At 34.7% G+C, this 24682-nt stretch overlaps 1 protein-coding gene across 2 annotated transcripts in view; it reads right to left on the minus strand.

The window, feature by feature from the left end:
- The window catches only part of LOC149570583 (uncharacterized), a 194387-nt gene that overhangs the window by 62875 nt on the left and 106830 nt on the right, over positions 1–24682 (minus strand). For both annotated transcript variants that reach the window (XM_089823166.1, XM_089823165.1), the window contains exon 6: positions 8959–9061. In XM_089823166.1, coding sequence (XP_089679292.1) covers positions 8959–9061 — 103 coding nt within the window. The remainder of the gene's footprint in view (positions 1–8958; positions 9062–24682) is intronic.

Here is a 24682-nt window from a genome sequence, read left to right on the forward strand (position 1 = left end):
CTCGTCATGTAATAAGTTTGACTCGTGTGCTCTGTGATTCAAAAGGGAATTGTTCATAGTCTGAAAATGTTTGTTATGTGATAAGAGCCTTGATTAAGAAGTCATTTATTTGGTTTAGCTTGTGAAGCACTGTATTAAAGTTTTGCTTATTCAATAAAGATCAAGCTTTGGTGTGGCTGGGCTTGTCCCTCGACTAGGAGGGTTTTCCCAGGGTATGTCAGGTGTTTATGTGTTTTTTAATTATCTGTTATGTGATTCCGGTTCTTAAAAATTAACAATGTATCAAAGCGAGTCTAAGAAAAGATCCTAAAGCAAAATAGGACAATTGGATTCTAGAAGAATTATGTTGTCTAATGGGTGTCAAATATGTTGTTTGGTGAATTGTTGAATACTGAGGGATTCTTACTAATCACATGTTAATGAGAATTTAAGAGATTATGATGTCCAAAGCTTCCAAAGATTTCATTTTTTGCCTTCAACACAAAGGATGTTGTCATGCTCGTCTATGCTTACATGTTTGGCAACTACGTCTATGAGGATAGCAGATGTGTTGATGCTCAAATTTTTCACTCTTTGCCAGCACTATAAATTTGTGATGGCGAAAGATCTAGTGATGGATTGAGAGGAAATCTAGGCAATAAAGAGACAAGCATTTGAATATTGATCATGAATCTTATGTAGTTAATATTAATCAAGGTTATAACACTAGGAATAGTGTATGCTTTTAGCATTGATCTGTATATTTCTCTTCGTGATATTCTGATTCTAAGAACTATTACTAATCTGTCTAAAATGTTTCCAGGATGGACCAGGGAGCATACTGAGAGATTGCAATGAAGGGGAGAAAGAATTTGATGCATTCTGTGAGGAAATATTTCAGATTGTCTGGTGATCAGTTTCTTCTAAGTAGAGGAATTAAGATTCAGAGGGAGCTTGAGTGGCAGATTTAGAGTGCCAAGTCCTTTGCAGAGGATCAGCAAGCTCATGTAGCAGTGTGACTGCAAAAGCTCCTTGTTTCGTCAAATATTGGAGCCTACTATAATTTATTGTGATAATCGAAGTTGTGAGAATGCTGCCTCTACTTAGAGGTAATCTCGGCTGAGAGGAAGAAGTTCGAGGTAAAACCCCTTGTAAATGAGTTCTCTGTGAGAGAGAAGTTCAAGGTACAATCCCTTGTTAATAAGTTCTTCTCCGTGAGAGAAAAGTTTGAGGTGCAATCACTTGCTAAGAGTTCTTCTCTATGAGAGAGAAGTCAGAGGTGCAATCCTTTGCTAATGATTTCATCTCTGTAAGAGAGAGGTTTGAGGCATAGTTGGAAAACTCGCCAAAGGCAAAAACTCGCCAAGCCCCCCAAAAGTTTAATCGGGAAAAACTCGGCGATTTAAAAAAAAAAACTCGGGAAAACTTGGGAACTTAAAAAAACTGCTGAAATTTAATTAAAAATACATTTATTTTGCAAAATTTAATGAGAAGATGCATCTAATAAGTTAATTAAAGAGAATACAAAAGAAACAAGCAGAGTTTAGATATATATAAATGCACAGTGCATACAAAATTGCATTCTCATGCGGAATGCTCATGGCAAGAAGCAAAATAGTAAATAGTTCTTGGCATCAAACAATGCACCCGAGTTTTTTTTAAAAAATTGCCAAGTTTTTTCCCAGCAGCCGAGCTTTTATTCCTGCGAGTTTTTCTGGGATTTACTCGCCCAGCTTAAATACTTGGCGAGTGTTTAAAACTCGCCGAGTAATCTGCGAGTTTTCCATCTATGGTTTGAGGTGCAATCCCTTGTTAATGAGCTCTCCGTAAGGGTAAAGTTTGAGGTGCAATCTTTAATTAATCTATTCTTCTCTGCAAGAGAAACTTGAGGTGAAATCACTTGATCCACCCTCTAGGAGTAGCCATGGCAGATCCACCCTTTGGAAGTAGCCATGGTGAACATCATGCCAAGATGGCAAGATCACATTGCGAGAATTTGTGACAAGTTTTGTTGTTGACACATATGGGTGTTGTGTTTGTCATGTTGAGACTCCATGACATAAAATCTATAAATCATTTCTCCTTTGCTAAGAGGGACTGTTAATGATTTATGGCCTGCAGGATAAATTATTCATAGGTTCCTCTTTCAAATCTTCAAATAGAAGATTATGATTTGGTTTACTATGGTAAACAGAAGAGCTTGTTTATGGCTCGAGATTTTTGCTTTCATGTTGTTGTTGATTCTCATAGTTATTTCCTTCAATTGTTCAGCGTAGCTTTTGCCAACTCTAGCATGATTATTTATGTGCCTCCGTGTCTCGCAATTTCATCATGTTTCTCTCTTAATTTGGGTGTTATTTATTATTGAACAAAGTATATTTGTGTAACTTTAGCATATTGATGACGTGTCAAGTATAATGGAAAACACGTTGGTTTTCTTGGCCTCTTCATATTCCCATGGAAATGTGGACTCACAGTAGTCTATAATTTGTATATTTGGCTGTGGTCTTTATGATATATATTTTGTTGTAAAAGACCAAAGGTTTATTATTTTCCAGAGGTCTCTTGGTATTCACAGTTTTGATACGATTTATTTAGCAAGCATACTTTTGTGTTGCAAGTATCGTGATTATGAGGATCAGCTGTATTTTCATTCATTATTGGATTTCACTAGTATTTACGAATCTATTTTCTGAGACAATAGTCATTGGAGTCATCTTTTGTTTTATCATTGTAAGCATCAAAGGCAGTGATTGAGAACTGATAGAATCAATCATCATGAATCTATTCTAATTGTTGAGATAGTGAAAGACTGAATTATGTTATTCAGTGGCATGCATATCTTTCTCTGTGTATTCATCATGTAATCAGTTTGGCTCATGTGCTCTGTGATTCAAAAGGGAATTGTCCATATTCTAAAAATGTTATGTGATAACAGCCTTGATTAAGAAGTCCTTTATCTGACGTAGCTTGTGAAGCATTGTATTGAAGTTTTGATTATTAAATAAAGATCAAGTTTTGGTGTCACTGGGTTTTCCCCTCGAGTAAGAGGGGTATCTCAGGTGTTTATGTGCTTTTTATTTATCAGTTATCTGCTATATTCTTCTGGTTCTTAGAACTTAATAGGGGGGCCTTTTGAACACTTTACTTCACTTAAAGCATAAAGTCACATTAAGAATAATTCAAGTAAAATAACAGACTAATATTTGATGTAGGAGCATCTCGGGTGTTCGAGAAATCCGCATCAATTATACATATATTCGTTCTGTTGGGGGCAATTTTGTTTTCAATTTCGTTCTTGTTTCAGTTTGGAGTATCGATCAGATGTATATCTAATCTCTGCTTGTATCTGGAATGGATCAGCATGATTTGGAATTGTCCTCTCCAGTTTGAGTTGTTTTTGATGATTCAATGATCAAGGGGACTTCAAAACTCTCTTCCTAATGGTCGATGGTCTTTGTTCATCAGAGAATAAGAGACTTCACAAGTCTATCCTCGAGCGATGATGTTTCCTGTTCATCAGAAATCGTAGAGACTTCAGAAGTCTCTCCCAAAAGGCCAATAGTTCTTGTTCATCAAAGATCATAGAGACTTCACAAGTCACTCCCTAATGGTTATGATTCTTGTTCATCGGAGATCAAAGAGACTTTGTAAGTCTCTCTCCAACGTCTGATAGATCATTCATCAGGGATCGGAGATCGAGGAGACTTCATGAAGTTTCCGTTGATGGCCTTTGACTTGGTGATAGGTGAAGTGGATCATCTGCTTAACCGTTGAGTTTTTGTCAAATTAGTTTTCAATTAAACGTCTCCTAGGCATATAAAAACAAGTCAAACAGTGAGAGGATCACAACTAGCCAATTCAGTGGACAAATTGTGTGCACACAAAGGAGAAACCATTCTGAGAGCAAGAAAAGTGATTGATGTGGTTACCATTAGGGGAGGCAAATCAAAGACTTCGTTGAAATGACAAACCAGAAGTAGGGAATAACTGGATTGTTAAATCCACTTTCAAAACAATTGTAATTGGAATCAAAATTTTGAATAGACAATTCCATTCACTTTAACACAAATTTGAAATTCCAATGTGTGGTCTTTGTGTTGTGTTTGGGTTTATCCTCAGGCATAGTTGTTCCAGTATTCCCCAGCCTTAGTAAAACCACCAAATCTTGAAAGTGAAGACTTTGTACAGCGAAGATAGTGGAAGGTTGAGACTGAGACCAAGAATGGTTAACCAAAATAGCACTTACTATAAATAGTAATATGCTAAAAATATTAAGTTAGCCAAAACTCTTAATTGACCAAATTGGTGTCTATATTGACAATAAAAATTGTAAGTCCAAGCATGTTGTCCAAAACCACTCTAGAAAGTGATATTCATATCAATTAATCCATTCGAACACACTTATGACACTGAAATACTCCTCTAACCATGATGACAACAACCCATAAAGCCAGCACCAACTGCACTACAAGAGAACCAAAAAACGAAGACATTACAATACATTGTTTCGAAAGATTGCTTGTCCTCAAGCAATGCCAAAGCAACCAAGAATGATCCCAAGATCCCAAGTCATCCTAGGATTTATAGTACCATCTTTTAAAAACATTTCCCTGCAAAGTACTCTAGAAGACAATGGCTCTGATACCAAGTAAGGATTTGCCTAAGGGAAGAATGAAATGCCAACATCTAGAAGCTCAAGAGATGGCACAAGAGAGATAGGCAAAATGATGATCAATTGATTAAGTCAATAATGTTTAAAAGTACAATGCTCAATAGCCTATTGATATTCAGATATTCAAATAAAATATATATAAGTCCCTAAATATATAGGCAATACATGATAACTAGGAGTGATGATAGTGATAAGCTATCAACTATGCAAGTGTAATCACATGTCCACTAAAGGTGGATCATCCTCCATTGTGTAACAAAGTATGTGCAACAATGAGAGGATGATAATGTGATAAGAACACAAAGGTAGAGCTCACAACCAACAAGGTGTAAGGCAATAACTATGTGCAAGGATTTCTCCTACACCATGTACTCAAATAGAATGTGAACTTCTAGGTGCCTATATGACAACTAATTTGAAAATGCATTATCCTAAGTAAACTTAAGTGTAATTAGTAAATACTTAATTACACCAACACCTCCCCTAAGTACAACTTAGGGAAATGCACTTAAGCTTACGAAAGCTAGATGACAATACAAAATGGGTCTCAGCTACTAGGCCATATTAGGTACCCATGTACAAAATGCAATGCAATCTCTAATAAGGCTGAGAAAGAGGGAAACCTCATGGGAAAAACCCACCCTCAAAAAGAGAGATGAAAAAAACAAGAAGCAAGCATGGATGGAGTAATCAAGACCCCCCTATTATGACATGCATCATGCATATACAATAGAGTATCCCTCCATAGGAAGTAAATAAGGAGACATGATATCCCCCCATAGTGAATAAACTCCTACAAGTATGTTGAGTGCTTGAAGACAAAAGATAGTCCAATGCCTACAAACAACATTTCTCCCTTTTGGTATCAGAGACACCAAGTACAAGTGCAAACAAGGTTCCCATTGTGGATAAGAAGGAAGGGGAATCCAAATGAAGTATGCTGTCTCTGAAGTCGGATGATGTGTCACCATGTCCTTGAATGTTGAAGATGCTACAGACCAATCAGGATCAAGCCAAAAAGAAGGTGACAAACAAGGAATCAATGGTAACAAATCCATGTAAGAAGTTGGTTCAAACTCCAAAGAATAAGATGTCTCCTCAAAAGTATGAAGAGAAGAAAAAAAACCCCCTCTCAATGTAGAATGTATTGCACCCATGATAGATGCTCCTAGATCAATGTAGAAGTTGCAGCAAGAAAATTGAATGATGTTCCTCCCTTTGGAAGAAATGGCGTCATAGGTGTTTCAAAGAATCCTCCCAAATTGGTCGGAAGAACCCTCTAAATGTAGGATGTCTCAGGAAACTAAAAAGGAATCTCCAACACGAGTATGATCAGCCATGCAATGTGACATCTCAAGTGAAGTTTGATACTGTTGTATCAAAGGATCCACATTCATGTCAAACTTGAAAGAATGATCAAGTGGAGAATGATGAGGGTCAAAATATTCCCTCGCAACAACTGAAGAAGGATCATCCTCGACAAAGAGAAGATGAATATCATCAATGATGTCTCCCAAATCCTCAATGTTGGAATCCATAAACAATGTTAAAATGTCTGTCAAGAAGTCATCCCAAGGAGCTATAATTGGAAGACGACAAATGTTCTGCTACATTGAATCACCTAAATCCATGGTTGTGTGAATGCAAGTATCATCATGAACAACAATAGATGTAATCTCAACTAGAGAAGTAGGATCTGCAGCTAGAGGCTCTGGATCATCAAGACTCTCAATATGTTCATGAGTTGCAATTGTCAATAAGGTATGCTCATCATAGGAAATATAATCTTCATTATCAAGTGAAAGGAGACAATTTGCAACTAGATCTTCTAGTAATGGATGAACATGAGGATCTCCAAAGTGTTCCCAAATAATAATCCAACGTGTGTAGAGGTACTCAATATTGTCAAGGAAAATACTGACTTTAGAATAGTAAGGACCGATGGTGTAAGCAATCAAATTCCAGGATATCCACATTCCTTTGCTTCCAAGAAAACTTTTTATATCCAGTATTTGGCTTGGGAAGGAGTCCATAAAGATTAGGCAATATTTTTAGCCATCTACAATATGTGAAGATGCCCTTTGCCCATGATGCATAATTATCCCTAGTAAAGAATATAACTGCAGGATAACTGGTGAATTCATTGATTTTACCCATGATGTACTTCTCTCCTAAAGAAAATTGAGATCAACAAATCATTGCACCCCTCATAATGCAATAAATCAAAGAAGCCCCACGTAAATAGATGATTTTGGCAATTTATGTGTAGTGTGAGTACAATTGCCAATTGCTCAATTGGCAAACATTCAATGAGAATTTGAAATGTACAGATGTTTGCAACAACAAATATCAATATGAAAATAAATAACAAGCAGAAATGCAATAGAGAAAAATGGTAAAACTTCGCAGTCAAGAATATTTTGCACCATAAACTTCCATACCCTAGTTTTTAAGGAGTTCCAGCAACACTCAAACACAAAATATTCTACCATACTAAACCAATGTCAATAATTAATAAATAGGCATAGACAAACAATTCCATGTGCCTCAGTGTTTCAAGATGGATGCTTAAGATCAGAGACTTCAATTTCGAAGAACCTTCCAGCTTGCATGTAACTCTCTTTGTCATTGTTTCTCTATCTTTCCAATCTGTAACTCTCATCATCATACTCTTACAATGTAACTTAAAATGTAATACAAACATTCCAGGTGACAACTTGTGCCATACAAGAAATAAAATGGATTTCTCCGAGTGTGGCAACCCATTCCATAAGGGCCAGAAAAGTAGAACAAGTTAATATATTTACAAGGCTTGCATAGTGCACAACACAACTAACATAATATTCCAACACACTTTTTCAATTTAAAACTCATTTGGGAACATGGCATATTGGAGCACTTTAGTACACTAGGGTGTCCATTTTCATGCCCTAAACCTTTTTTGCATTCTCAAAAGTCCAAGCTCCAGTTCTCATCTTCTTTTATGCACTGCAAAGCACCTTCACTCCACCCAGTCAACACACCCATCAGAGCTTGAAAGTAGAAGGTTCATGACCAGCATAAGCAAGGATTCAGAAATGACCCAATACAACAAGGTATGATTTTCAGTTAACTTAAAATTTAGCTTTGTACAAAACATTCTGTATGGATATCACAGAAGTTGGGACTTTCAGGCAAAAAGATAAAAAGTTTATACTAAAGAGTATTTCTCTGCATCCCCAAGGAAAAAATCTTGCAGGTTTTGATTTCCATAAAAAATACAACTTATATGATGTCAGGGAACAAAGAATTACAACAATCTAAGAACAGGATAATTAATAAAGTGTAAGTTCCTACAAGCATTCAACACCTTTGTGGACATACTTAGTATATTTGATGGACAAGGGACTTACTGAAATTTTAAAAAAAGAACAATGGGATATGGTTATTTAACATTGTATTTATGAAGCAATTGGAGTAGCAAGGGAATCTTTCTAGAAGAGGAGTCAAAGGTCTAGCCACTAGGAGAAATAATATTTTTAATGGGATAAGAAAGATAAGGAACTGAATATCCAAAAGGACATCCTGTTACATCCCATTTAAAGCATTCCATAACCCAAGAAAGCAGCCAAATGGGAGGAATTTAGCCACATGAGCCATAAAGTTTGACGCACCCACAGAGTTTACCAGGCTATGGAGGTAATGAGGTATGGAAATTATCTTAGCCTCCAGGGACACAACTAACCAGTAGGGTAACTGCATACATCAAAGAAACAAACAAGGAATAAACAGAAGAGTTATAACTAGAATAGAATGATAAGGTAATTGCAGACACGATGAAGATAATGTCAATCTTATCCCACCAAACAAAAGGAATTTGGGCATTAAGAATATTTATAAAAAAATTCACTCGAACATATTCATGTTACCTCTTGATCTTTCTCCAAACCCATTAACTGCATATATAAAGAAAAATGAAATCTACTATCATGGTCATCTTGCTTGTTTCTAAACTAAATCTGGTGTAATTATCAAGGGAAAAGCTGCAGTCAAGGAACTCTCTGTTTTACAGATAACAAGCACAGAAAAGAATGTTAAATATTCCAATCCCCTGCAAACTCTCAGCAATGAAGTACTCATTGATAAATAATACAAATAGGTATGAACTATTTGCCATCCACAGGTGACATGGCCCTTTGTGTGATAAAGAATTCAATTATTGCATTCACCTAATCTTCCTTTAAATAAAATGCATAAAGGCAAAAGCTAGAAAAGAAGCAACATTAATAGACAATAAGATAATTCAAGATCATGCTCTCTATTACCTATGCGTTCTGAAAATTTCTTTAGTTCCATCTCTAAGTTCTGAATGTGTCCCTCATCTCTTTCACGAGCTTTATTTAGTTCATCCACCTTGGCTTCAGCATCCTAAATGAATTGAGGAAATAATCAATTGGTGCAACAAATATCAACGAGAGATTTGTGATAATTCAATGCCCAAGTTGGTAACACATATAGTAATATAAATCCTTCACCTACTTCATATTGTTCAGAGATATCCTTGAAACTTTGAAAACATGCTACTAATGAGAGCAAGGATTTAATTGCAAAATATAGACACAGTTTTTAAGGGTTTTGAAGTAATTCACAATCTGAGATTGGACTGGAGACTCTTGATGCTACTAAATGCAGATGATCATTGAGGAAAATATCAGATCCCTTGTCCTTTGGGGGCATCCCAGATGTTTTGTGGCTACAGGAATGCAGAGGAAACGTCCCCCTCATGCCCTATTTGCAATTTCAAAGTTGTATTTCAGTGTTCCATTCGAATTTCAATTTCAATTTTTGTATCAAAATTGAATGTTCCTTGTTTGATGTTCAATGACATTTCATTTGTATTTGAAATGTCAGATCTTCAGAATTTTTCATTATGTTTAACACTTCAGTTATTCATTCAAAAATATTATAAATATAATGTTTTTAAAGCTTCTGGTATTTTGCTTGCACAAAGTATATCATCTCCACATCGACTCCTGACCATCCCAAAATATAGCCTGATGTTTTGTTGTCCAGGTGTATGTCCCCAAAATCTAGCTGACATGTTTGCCATCCAGGAAACATGTCCGCCTGTCACAGATACTCAGAGGAAAATGGAAAAATACTCAAATTGATGAGAACATGATCCATAAACTAAGCAAGATATTCCTAACGAGATCACCAAATACAGATTCTATCTATGTTATTGCTCAAAAAAATCACTAAGCAAGTAAAAGAGAGCCTAAATAGATCTCCAGGACACTCATATAAATGCTTCTAAACATCATCTAGAATCATAGGAATATGGAAACGGCAATGCCAAAGACTATAACAATGACTAAGATGAGTATTTCAACATGGACAAAACCCTAAGGAGGAAGTGAATCCAATTGAAGTTTGAATTCCACCTCATCTTCCACTATGTAATCAACCAAGTACAATGAGTACAATGTACACAAAAATCGGAATTCACCCTAAGAAGCTCAACATCTCATTACAAGAGCTCCCAAGAACATCAATCACTGCTCTACTGGTGTCTTCCAATGCAAACTCTCTTACTTACAATGAGAAAACTGAGAGCCAACCCTGTGGAGGCATGAAAATATGTATCAATATGCTGCTCTACACACTTCCCAAGACTTACGACATGCTTTACCATGCTTGGAAGCGGAAAAAAAAAATTCAAATTCCTACTTTGCACACACAGTGACAAATTAACCAGTTAACAAGATAAAGTTCACCACTTTAGACAAATTTGCTAAGGCGAACGGCAGTTCCCCATTATGAATAATGAGTTCATCATGGCAAATGCATGTTTGCCACCTATGTAAGCAGCAAACTCACCAAAAGTAATAAATGTCAAGTTTTTTAGATCTGCATGTAAATCTGTCTTCTCTGCCATGATACTTTGGAACCCTAACTCTTCAAAAGCCCTACTACTAGTCCTCAATCTGCCAAAAAACTTTTAATACCCAAAAGCTTAGAAATTCATATGACACAGAAATTTCTTATTGACATTCTGTTCAGTCTACCAGCTTGTTTGGTTAAGAAGTGTACTTTCAACCCATCCAACCAAGTGTCATGTAATCCCCTAAAGTTCTGGACTACTTTATTTTGTATGATCTAGACACGGACATCCATTCGACCACTTCCAGTGGAACTGGACTGGGATCTTTAGTAGATGGCAAACCAACTCTTCATCCAACATTTAAGGCTCAAACATAGATCACAAACTCACAGAGTACTCAGTGAGAGTAGAGTACTCAATGAATCACTGAGTAGAGGCTCAAAAACAATTTCTAGGTGAATCTTTATCATATAAATCTGCAGGCCCGTAAGCTCAAGTTTTCAGTAAGAAACAAGGAAAATTGCAGAACTACTCTTCAAAACTCAGCTAGTTGATGTTGAATACTCAACCATGTGCAACAAATGAACAAACACACTTAGGCAATGGGGAAAATCAAAAAACTGTCTTTTAACATATTTAAAAATTAAACATAAAAAATAGAGCACTCACAAAATGATTGAGCATTTCTTTCACAGTGATTTCAAAGAATTTTATAACATGTAATGCTTCTAGCATATAAAATTTATATGCTACTCAATTTATAAGCGATGTATCAATTGCTTTAACAATGTATTGTGCAATACTTATTACTGGTAGGAACTGAACAAGTCAATGTTGCATACTAGACCATGTGCAAGATACACAGAAACACACTAAAGCAATGGATTAGAAAACGTCTTCTAATCTATTTAATGTTAGAGGTCCATAACTAAAGCTCAGACAAGACTTCGGCACCCTTGATGGTGATTCCAAAGGATTTTATAATAAATGAAATGCTTGTAGCATATAAAGCTTGTGTACTAATCAATTTGGATATGATACAATGAGGACTTTAACAATGTATTGTGAGATACATGTGTATGATCTGTTGTATCAAACTTTCCAATAAGGCCTTGTACCATTGAAGTGTTCTGATCATATTCTCTCGATACTTTCATTGTGATATTATATATTTACCACTTCATGTGATGTGTTGTATGACAATCAATGTGCTCTTACTAAGGTTTTCCATTGGTATCTAGATTTCCAACTCTAGATTATATGTTGTGTATCTAGATTTGCACACTTGTGTAACTATATGTTGGAATTATTACAATGTTTCAGCTTCACTATTTTCAGTATGTTTGATATAATTGTGATTAAATTATCTAATTCATTGTTATGAATTACCATTGACCATGCATCTTGTTTCCTAAATCATGCTAGTTGTAGATGATTTATAAATTAGATCTATGCTCCACGAGGACACATCCCCTGCCAAATTTCCCTCGCACCGATCCGAGGGATGATACAAGGACATGGGAACGAGAATTTCCCATCCCCAAATTTGTTTCCTTTTTCGAAAAAAGGGGACATTTTGGAAATGGTAATTTGAGAGCAGCAAGGTACAGGGGTAGGGTTAGAATGTTAATGTTATTGTAGTTTAAGTCGGATCAATCATATAAGACTATACAATATATATTAATATATAATTGATCTGTGTGTGTATATATATATGTGTGTGTGTGTGTGTGTGTGTGTGTGTGTGTGTGTGTGTGTATGAGATATCATTTTATGTATATAATTAAGTACTATTATTTTGGAGAAATTAATAATTTCAATCTATGTTGAACGACTGATGAACTGATTGTCTAATCCATTATAACCATTATATTCGCTTAATGCTTCACTACTGCAGTAAAAAAGTTAACTTGTTAAGGCTTACAAATGATCACTTTTGACGATCTTACTCGGTTAAGAGAAATAAGGGCTGTTAGGTCCACCTTGTGAAAGGATTTATACAATACAATTAAGTATGTACTCTATTAGGAGTTTCTACAAAGGACTATTAGGTCCACCCGATTAAAGGATTTGGGACCGATGCACCTGTTAGGATGAATCAGTGGATTGATCTCTGATGTGCAACTACGATTGCTGATGAAGATCCTTTGAAGTAAACTAATCACCTGACTATGATAGATGAGTCTCTTCCTTTCCTTGGAATGCTTGTAGCCTTCAAATATTTTGCTCTTCCATATTCGCTTACTGCTTGAATGATAATACAAATGAATGATTATATATTTTTTTTGGATAAACAAAATGGCTTATACATATATCCATCCAAATAATTCCATCACAGGTCGGCTACAACATAACTAATTCCCAAAACAATTACCAATTTGGCTCAGTGCTAAAACTCAGGTCCAATGGCTTACTTGGCCGATGCTGAAGATACTTAGGCAACACTCTCACCTTGGCTAACTCTAGCACTCAGCTGATACTGGATTTTCAGTTCATGCTGATCACTCCGTAGACACTGCTGACTTGGTTGACATTGTTCTGCAAGCTTGATTATCACCTTGGAACAAAACTGCTTTCCGACTCGGTTCACACTGGAGCTCGGTAGACACTGTCAACTCGGTTGATACTACAGGTCGGTGTGAACTATCAACTCAGTTGACACTGCTTACTTCCTGCTTATTTAACATTGTTTGCATGGTTCCTTAGTGAGCTCGGTTAACACTGCAACTTAGTAACTCAGTTACTACTGTCTGTCCATTATGACTAAGTGTTTTGACACTATCTAACAATATATCTTGCGATTAGATTAACAATATATTCATGTATGAGATATCATTTTATGTATATAATTAAGTACTATTATTTTGGAGAAATTAATAATTTCAATCTATGTTGAACGACTGACGGACTGATTGTCTAATCCATTATAACCATTATTATGGGTCAAACTGTAATGATGGCATAATAAACCGACTGACTTGGTCATGATCTTTCACGATGGCACTAATACCTTGCTCAGTATTATGTTGATCAAAGACTAGTTATTATGCACTACCACGATGGTACGTGACTCATCGTAGAGTCACGACCACAGAGGGTCATGACTCCAAAATGAGTCTTGCACCATTGTGACGATCCACCAATATAGTTATGGCGTGAGAAATCTGCAAAAAGAGAACCAAACACACAACGTTTTCTTCAGTCTTCTAATTGCAAAGTTCAGCATCGACATCAATACTGAGGAGTTGAGTATCGTCTGACCTGGAGAAACGTTGAATGCATTGAATGACCTTTACATGGAACATCACATCGAACCGATCAGTTATTAAGTATTCAATGTCGATTAGTTGTTGACTATTCAACGTGGATTCCGGTCATCAATCGGTGATAAACATTTGCAAGTCTTCTGCGGTAATAATTAAATCAGTCAAGTGTAATAAGGACTTATATACATTGAGCACAAGTTACTTTGTGGGACTTAAGAATAATTATCTACAAATAGACATATATTGAGTACTTCTTACCTTCAAGGTCATAAGAACATCTATGACTTTAATTTTACATTATTCTATTAGTCTAGAATAAAATCTCTGCATATATTCAGAACTATCAAATTGAATCTGGAACTCAAATCTGATCATAAATTCAACATAGAAGTCCCCTAACCGATCCAGAGACTGGCTGTCCCCTATGGCTCAAGCCATTTTTGGACTGTCAGTGTTAAAAAAGAGACATTTTTAAATTTGAAAAAAAGGTTGGCTGGTGCCCAAAGACACCCAAACCACATTTAACAATACCAAAACCTGATATAAGCATAAAATAACCAAAAACTGAAACAGATATTCATTTTCAAATTTGCAAAGGAGAAGAACAGCAAGAGAAAGAGAAGCTAATCAGGGAGTGAACAATAGTTGAAAGAGTATGTTATGGCATCAAATTTACTTGATTTAGACTCTTAGATATACTATCTATTGATTATGGACAGCTATATATTACTGTGAACTTCTACATTTACTGTTTAGTAGTCAAGTTATAGTATTTACATTTTAATATTATTATGGACAGCTGATTATGGAGTTGGACTTCTATGTTATTGTTGTATTTTAGTTATAATAGAATGTTCATTCTTTACATTTCAATATTTTATGTCTTTCATGCATGAAACTTGGAGCCTTTGGGCATTTTTTCTATATCAACACCATATTTTTACAATGAAAGCATTTGAATTTTGTTAATTTGCTATGTATTGAACTTCTAAAATGTGTATAGTGAATTTACCAATGTTATGATATGAATATTTGAAATCTCTCTCTCTCTAGATAAAATAATTTTCATAGTCATCCCCTGACCTCCCATCTACTAGATTTTGGCTTTGAGCTGTACCTGTACTGGAAACACACCCCCATTCCCTAAAACGTCTCTTTCCCAGAAACTCCATGGAACATACAATTAGATATGATGATTTGACATAATGTTATGAGTTCTATCATGTTGGATGATTTATGTTGCTTCAGCAATTATTATGTTTAGCAGGTATAACTGAGTGTGCAAGTATAAAGTTTTTCCAACGAAGGTTCTAGTGGAAATGGTCACTTTGAGTCAAACCATGTGTGTAACATCAATCTCACTAGATCAAATACACATCGAAACTGATGACAGTTAATGTGCCTGATGAATGTAATGAATGCTTGTGGAAACCTGAATTTAAATAGATCACGATTTTTAAGTCCAAATGTAGTGCAAACCTGCAAACCTATAAAGTTTGTCCCCTACATGTGGTTGTGTTTATCTTCTTGCATTGCACTTTAACTATTTTGAAATGTGTGTTTGCGAAATATACAATACTTTAAGACAAAAAGGTTAATATTTGCAAATTAGTGAAAAAATACTAAATTTATTTTATTTCTTGTAAAGGGAACCTGAAGTTGTTCCTTAGAATTCAAATATTGGCTTATGAGAATTAGTGTTTCTATAGTTGGGAATTTAATTTAATTTAAACTCAATTCAACTACCTCTCGCCTATGCTACAAAGTTTGCTGAATTTTTGGCTTCGGGTTTGAAATTCGGTGAACCTATAAACAATTTTAAAAAATCATAAAAATTCAGATGGCATAAAAATTAACTTCTGTTCCTCTTAAATATTCGCATCGGTTCAGTGAAATAACATCAGCCTTTTGAAGAACATTTCATTAGACAGCAAACCAAGTAAGCACTACTCACGCACGTTGCCAGTTTGTTTTGCACAGTTATTTGCTCAGATTTTGTGGGTCTCTCTTCCAGCACAACCACAATTTCTTCACTATTTGTTGCCTTGTCGAGCTCTCCTCTCACCATGCAAAAACCCGAACTGAGATAGGCATCAAAACTTTTAGATTTAATATTTATTTAGGTATTCTATTTTATGTTTTAGTGTTTTAAGATTACATTTGAGTTTATGTTATTTTTATTTACTTATTAAAATTAAAATATTTAAGTTCATTTATTATTTATAAATTTTATGTATATTATTTATTATTTATAAATTTTATGTATATTATTTTTTATTAAAACATTAATATTTAATATATATAAAAAAAAATTGATTGGTAATAGGCTGAAGCCATGGTAATTATCAATATTTGTTGTGATTAATTATTATTATTAGGTAAGCTTGAGTAGACTCTTACCCAAGACCTCTCCTTGGATAAGAGGCTCACAATTTACTGTTGTGTTATAGGCTCATACTTCAGTATATAAATTATTTATTATTAAGTTAATTTACTAGATATAATGAATTTTACTTTTTTGTTTTCATTGATTTTTATTTTGTTTTCTAAAGTCAAAATGTAATACCCTTCTGTCTTTGCTTTATTTGTGCTTTGTCTCATTCTATTTTTGTGCTAAAATGCATATGGGCCTATTTTTGTGTTCCTTTTGGATGGGATGCATTTCTAGAGTATCAGACTTCTGTTTAACCTTGTGTATAATTGGAAATTATTGTGCTTAGACGAATCATCAGTAGGCATGACCCTTGTGTGTATGCTGGTCTCATGCAGGTATTTATTATGTTTTTATGCTAATGTGAGAAGAATGTTGCATTGTCTTAGGTTAACTCGATGGATTTGCTAACTTAGTGATCTAGGATATTTATTTCTTTTATAATGTGAAGAAACATTAATCCTTCTATCTTCTTTATAATAGCATTCAAACATTTGTGCGTCATTATTGTTATATACATATGTTTAAACAAAGATAAAAGTCTAGAAGATAATGATGTAATTAAATTAAAATTAATAATAACACTAATATCCAATGCACTAAATGATCATTAAAACAAAAACCTCATAATGTGTCTTATAATATCCTTCTCTCATCATTTCTTGAATTAGTTCAACAGTTGGTTAATTTTCAGTTCAGCCTGAAATTGTGGCTCTGTAACGAATAGGAGTGCATACTTGAGAATTTTGTACCTTCATGGAAAATTGGGAGTTGTAATTGGTGAATGGTTTGTGATTTTTAAGCTGGAAGAATAATTATTGGAAGGGACAACTGCACGGCCTGCAATCCATACTTTATCAGCATCCAATATCAAGTTAGTCTGCAGCTCCAGTTGAAAGGTAGGACTTTGAAAGGTGCGGCTTTTATTTTATTGTTAATCGTTCTTTGTTCTTTGAAAAGGGATAGCATTTTACCATTTTAAATGCAGCTGCAGGGCTCTCTTGACTCTTTATTTTCATGAAATTGCAAAGGATCTATACAAATGGTGTAAAGAACTATGACTATCTTGCTGTGTTATAGTAGTTATACCATGCAAGGTGCGTGTATCCTTATTAGGAATAGCCTTGTGTCAAGTTGAGAATTGGAAACAAGTCGGTGGAAACATACAAACCTGGTGATATTTTAATATTGCCTTTCTTTAAAGCATACTATTACAATAATAGATAGTTTCTAATATTTTTGTTTAGTATATAATGGTTATCTATTGTAATCTTCTATAAATATTAGAATGTTTCTAATTTTTAGTTTTTTATTTCTAGAATAGAGTGTTTCTATTATTTACGATTGTTTCTTAAGGAAACATAGTTCAATCTCTTGTATAAATTGATCTCTTGATCATTGTTAATAACAAGCAAAAATTTTCCAATTACTTAATAATATGGTATCAGAGCCAATATTGTAAAAAATTTCGAAAATAATTATAATTTCTTGGTTGAAATTATTTGCTTTTTATTTTTGAAATTATTTACATGCATATTTGCTTCCAACTCTCTATAATCTAACTAGGGTTTCCGTTCTGAGACATCTGAATCCGCCAACTTATTGTCTGGTTCTGCAACCCAATTCTGTCCAAGTCCGTTTATTTTTTTCTACACATTCCTGCCATTTTTTGAAGCTTTTTGCAGCCAAAGCCGTTTTTGTTCAAAAACCTAATTTTCTTTACCAAATCAAAAAAAATTATAGATTCTTGGTAGATCTTTTGAGAGCTCAATTGGGTTGTCATTCGATTTTTGGGTGCCTCGATTTTCAAGCCAACAGATCCAAAAATTGACAACATATTCTTTCTGAGTTTTTTGAACTCTTTTGAGTCATCCTTCAAATTTTTTGGGTCTTCCATTTTTCGCCTCAAAGAACGTTTCTTCACAGTTTTTCACTGAAAAACATGCTATGGCATCTCTGACTAATATTTTGCTCAAGGGAAATCAGAAGTTCAACAGTAGTCATTATGGCACATGGAAACAGCGGATGCTAACCATCTTCGAATATCGCGACAACAAATAAGGTGGTTTTGGTTCATCAGCAGACATGCTTTGTTCTAGATTCAAAAGGCTCCTGGAAGAAGAACATTTAGTGCAACTATTGCCACAAGTATAGGCACATGAAGATTGAATGTCAAAAGCGCTTAGCTGCCCTATCTAAGCAATCTAGGTTACAGCCCACAGTGAACAGTGCGGAGCACCTCAAGTAGACAAAATCTGTCTTTTACGCTTTTTGACAACTTCGTGCTCTGGATAGATTAACCATTAAGGGAGGGTATTACGATAATAGATAGTTTCTATTATCCTTTTTTAGTATCTAATGGTTATCTATGTAATCTTCTATAAATATTAGAATGTTTCTAGTATTTAGTTTTCCATTTCTAGAATAGAATGTTTCTATTCTTTACAATTGTTTCTTATGGAAACATCGTTCAGTCTCTTGTATAAATTGGTCTCTTGATCACTGCTAATAACAAGCAAATATTTTCCAATTACTTCGTAATAGATACCTAACGATCATTTATATTTTAATGTTTTAATAATGGTACTGCACAGAATTGCTAAGTTCGGCCTACAAAATCAATATGACAACATGAAATAACACTAGGTATTCAGTATATAGTTGAATGTCTTTTTGCAGTGCGGTCTTACATTATTCAGTTATGAACGAGCATTGCTCTCTGTTAAATTACAGTGGAATTGTAGGTCCTATGTTCTTGGTGTCAATAATTTAATGCGATGTGTCGCTGTCTCTGTATTATGAACTTTTTTTTAATTTCTTATGTTCTAAAGGAATTATGTATTGGAATAACCAGAAAATTCAGAGACAAAATACACAGCCTGAATTCAATTCATGGGTTGCGAGAACATAATCATAGGCAAAATTATATATGCAGAACTCATCTCTCCTGCATATTCTGACTTATACTGTGCATCTGAGAATGAATATTCTTGTTATTTCTCAGCAAGTCACCCTGCTTTCTAGCATAGGGTTTAACCATGGGTATGCAGCAAGTAAACTGCCCACTATATAAGAAGAGATTGAAAATAAAAAATACATTTAAAGTGTTCCCTTGGTAATTTCCGTGTTGTATTTTCTTTGTAGGAAAGTACAAACTGTGTCTACTTGAAATAAACAGTGATAGGAATATGGCCACGTAGGTATGAGTACTTCTCTGAATAAACCTGATATTAAATAGGTCTATAGTTTTATATCAAATGATGTAGTAGGCTGCTCTTGGTGGATTATATGTTTATCTTGGAAGTACTGTTAATTAAATGTCATGGCTACATTATTGACTTTAGAAATTGCTCCTTAGTTTGCAGCTCACCATTTCATGTATAAGCGCGTAGATAACTGGAGGTTTAAGATTCATATTTAGATGAAATTAAACAATGAATCTAAACCTATGTTGGAAGGCATTTAGAAATGTAAGAATTGTTCTTTTTTAGTTTAGTTAGTTATGGTTTTACGAATATATTCGCATTTATTTTTAAAGATTCTATACTTGTCCTAACTAAATTCTAGTTTCTATAAATTTGGGAATAGGATTAGTTTGTGGTTTCAAATTTCATGTTGGTAATAGTAAAATTTAGTGTTATGATTTCTGAGGAAAATTTTATGTATATGATTTTCTTTTTAGAATATAATATAGATAAGACTTATAAATTTATTTTTTGCTTATATGAGAAACTTGTTTGTTTAGGATTTATATGATTGGATAGGTATTATAAATATATCCACTTAGTTAAAATTGTTTTATTAATATGTAAATAAAAAAATGAATGTTTTATCTTGGATACAACATGTGTTATAGGGATTTTATGTAATATCCCCTCAAATAGATTTAATAACAGATAATAAAGATAAACTGATAATTGATAATTAAGAATATAATATATCTAAAATAATATAATAAGCATAATTATAGTATAAGGGAATAATAAATTATCAGCCCATAAACAAAGAAATAATATTATAATAAAATCGATATTATTGCATAAATAAATTCATGACTAAAATCTGAACACATATTATCTCATGGTTAGTTGCCTATCATCAACTTTCAAGGATTTCTGATTGGACATCAGCTGTATTATGATTTCAAATAATATTGAATCAGTTGAGAAACGTATCAGATAAATGGTAAACATTTTTTATGGGGATATATATGTATTATCGATTAACAAGAATCATAATCCAGTCGTTTGTGTGGTCCATAAATACATACAGTTGGCACTGAGTATCAAACAGTCGATATGGGTGCCAAGAATATCACAGATGATATACAACTACACAGACAGACAGAGAATCTGACGTATCACATCTATTCATTGTATGACAAGCCACAATTACATATAATAATGGAAGGACAAATAATCTGAATGCCAATCCGCATATTAAAACTGATTAACTTTAATAACAACGATATATTTAGAGGCAACTTCTAAACAAAGAGATACGTTGCAAATTCATTGAAGATGTGACTCTTACGGTTTGCAACCCTTCCATGTAAGAATATATAAGGGATTACTACAGAGGAGGACACAGGCATCGAACAACTTGATCCAGACAGAAAACGTCACAGAGCAAAAGACATCGACCATCTACACAAGTCAAAATATTAGAAATTATATAAACTGGACCGAACTACATATCCGCATAAGACGTTCGATTGAATACCATAGTCTTTAACAACAACATTCCCTCTGCGATTACAGTGGTTTTATTGATTACCGACAGACATGAACTAGGAGGATAGAGAACATTGAATTATATATTGCAATCCAGAAATTATAGGAAGCAAAGGATTCAGGCAGAGTAAAAAGCGTAATAAATACTACCTGAGGCAGCTACAGAAATACTGAGATGCCACATCATATTCTTTCCGTCAAGACAGAGGATTCAAATTTTTAAAAATTGCCAAGTATATTTAGGATAAAGATAAAAGGGAAATAACCATAGTCATCCTAGTCACAAATTTAGGAGATCTCCATGAAAGCGATTGTATTATGATTTCAAATAATATTGAATCGGTTGAGAAATGTATCACATAAATGGTAAACATTGTTTATGGGGATATATATGTATTATCAATTAACAAGAATCGTAATCCAGTCTTTTGCGTGGTCAATAAATACATACAGTTGGTGGTGATTATCAAACAGTTGATATGGGTGCCAAGAATATCACAGATGATATACAACTACACAGAGAGACACAGAATCCGACGTGGCACATCTGTTCATTGTATAACGAGCCGCAATTGCATATAATAATATGAGATTATGATATTTAATCTATTTGAGGAAGGACAAATAATCTGAATGCTAATCCGCATATTAAAACTGATTAATAACAACAACGATATATTTAGAGGCAATTTCTAAACAAAGAGATACATTGCAAATTCATTGAAGATGTGACTCCTACGGTTTAAAATCCTTCCACGTAAGAGTATATAAGGGATTACTACAGAGGAGGACAAAGGCATCGAGCAACTTGATCCAGACAGAAAACGTCTCAGAGAAAAAGACATCAACCATCTACACGAGTCAAAAAATTAGAAATTATATAAACTGGACAGAACTACATATCTGCATAAGACATTCAATTGACTACCATAGTCTTTAGCAACAACATTCCCTCTGCGACTACAGTGGTTTTATTGATTACCGAAGGACATGAACTAGGAGGATTTATAACAGAGAACATTGAACTATTTATTGCAATCCAGAAATTATAGGAAGCAAAGGATTCAGGCAGAGTAAAAAAGCATAATAAATACTACCTGAGGCAGCTACAGAAATACTGAGATGCCACATCATATTCTTTCTGTCAAGACAGAGGATTCAAATTTTAAATAATTGCGAAGTATATTTAGGATAAAGATAAAAGAGAAATAACCATAGTCATCCTCGTCACAAATTTAGGAGATCACCATGAAAGCAATTGTATTTTGGTCACAGAAAAATCAGACTTATTGCATAAATAGCAGAGACGCAATTGTTAACTTCAGATTGACTATCAAACCAAAATTATCCCCAGTTCTATTATCCTGAGAACATTATGGATGGAGCAACATAGTGGATATAGTAGGGTACTGAATGACATTCATTGAGTAAAGGATTCATAGAAAAATATATCACTATAAATAACAATGGAGATCATTCATTTCATCCTTTAAGGAAGATAGTTCATTTTGTAATTCACTATAAGTAACATGGATGCTTGTTAATCTCTTTTGATTGTGTAACAAAAATTGAAAACAAGTCATGCAAGTATTGATAATAATTAGATAGTGATTTTAATAATGAGAGGTGCTTGCAATTGTGTGTGAATTCCTTATGATTATGGTAAGTTCCAATGCTGAATATCCTTGCATGATGCAAATGTCTTGGTGGAGAATGGATCTATGTGTACAAAACCAATCTTATATTCCTATGCTTTGAGATGTTATGAAACATTGACCGTATAATGCTATCATGATGAAATAACTATCTTAGTTGTGAGAATATCAGGATTATATTTCCTAATTTTGAATAATGTGGTTTTTACTAGACTATGTTTTCTCTTGTGTAGAATCTCTTTTATCAGATGTAGTTTGGATTCTATGTATGAAAGATGAATACTAAGATGGTCATCTACAGGACATCCAAGGGAGTGGCTCTCAATGGGGGTTGGGGCCCTGAAGTGGCCAGTCGAGGACAACCCATGTGAGGGTTACATAAACAAGTGAAAACCATAAAATCAACGGGGAATAAAACATTTAGCAAGATAAGGATATGCCTTTCCCATTTGATAGTGCTAGTAAAGGCTAAGGATGGGAATGAGATGATGCCAGACATGAATGGGATAGTTGAAATACCTTGTCCTCGCAAAAGGAATGTTCAGCTCCGCATGAGTCCTACTTGGGGGCCGGGTCCAAGGGGATCAGTCCAAGGCAACCCAAGGAGATAGGATCACGTGATGACACTCGTCCTTGATGAGCCTTGGTGTCCAAACCTTTGGTAAACATCTTTTTGTATCTGTTTCCTTGTTTCGGCTAGCATTCATATGTTTATGAAATACAATGCTTTGCTGGATCCTGTTTCACGTGCCTTGCTAGTTTATGGTTCATGCTTCCTTTCTGATCTATGTTGCATGCTGCCTTGATGATAAAAAATTATGTTGTTCTTTAAATGTGATGCTTGGATATCTGCTTATGGATGTAATGCTTTCTTAGCCCCTTCTGTGTGATGGTAGTTGTGGTTTTAATGCAGGTGCTGGAAAATAGAAACAGAACACCCTTAATTCATCTCCTGCAGCTTGCATGTGTTCCTATATGCGAAAGAACCTATCATTATGTAATGTAATCCGAATGTTGTTCTCATGTGTTTTGTCAGTCAACTAGAGAAAGGATTCTAACATAGCAATGTTAGGAGGCTCTTGAAGGGACCGTTAATGTACTAGCTATGCAGATGGATCTTCTTGTAAGAGAAACTTGTAATGATGATAAATCTTGGTTTTGGGCATCATGATTGTATATTGTTTGTAATGCACTCTACTTATGTTTCAAATTATTGTTTTAAAAGAAAATGTTCCTTCTTTTCTTTGAAAAGTTGTGTTCCCTTCAAGCCTCTTAGCAGGGTCGTTACACCTAGTATCAAAGCCCTAGGTTGCCACAATGGGAACTTTGGGACTCTTGGTTCATTGCATTTGTGGTTTGTACACCTTCTTGTCTTGCATTGTTCTATGTGTTCCGTTGTACGTTGTTGGTTTAAAGGTTATAATTATGTTGTTCTTTGGTTGGTGTGGAAACTAATGTCAATGTTATTTCTAATACTTGATAGGATGCCACCTGTTACAAGGAAAAGAGGGGGCAGTGGTGGTGAAAGAGATTGGCCTAGACATCCGAGAAGAGGTAGAGGAAGAGGTTGAGGGTGAAGTGAAGGTCAAGACGGTCATAGTTTTGCATGAAGCTCTCATCAAGAGAATTCTTAGGAGGGTCATCAAGAACGGTTTCAGGAGGGGAATCAGGGTGAGCACTCGAGTGGTCAGGAAGTGGCATCAGAAGGTGCACAACTGCCTGACCTTTTGCAAAAATTCTTGCATCGGTTGGATGATGACACGAAAAGGACCAACGTGAGAAGGAACACCATTCTCATCAAGAGGAATGAAGCAAGGAGAGGAGCCCTAGAAGAAGGAACACTAGGGCTGAGGAGGAAGAAATAAATGCCATCCACATGAGAGATCCAAACCTCCCTTGTTCCATGGCACCCAAGGTGGGTTAGTTGTAGAGGCATGGCTACTTAATCTGGAACGATGTTTCATCATGCATCCTTATAACAGTAACAATAGGGCAAGATGTGCAATAATTTGTTTGAGAGACTTTGCTACTATCTGGTGGCACGTGGAGGAGGAGAAACTACAAATTGATATGAATACCA

This window comes from Cupressus sempervirens, chromosome 3 (assembly GCF_028749045.1).
Source record: "Cupressus sempervirens isolate cs-2001-9-10 chromosome 3, ASM2874904v1, whole genome shotgun sequence".
NCBI lineage: Eukaryota > Viridiplantae > Streptophyta > Pinopsida > Cupressales > Cupressaceae > Cupressus > Cupressus sempervirens.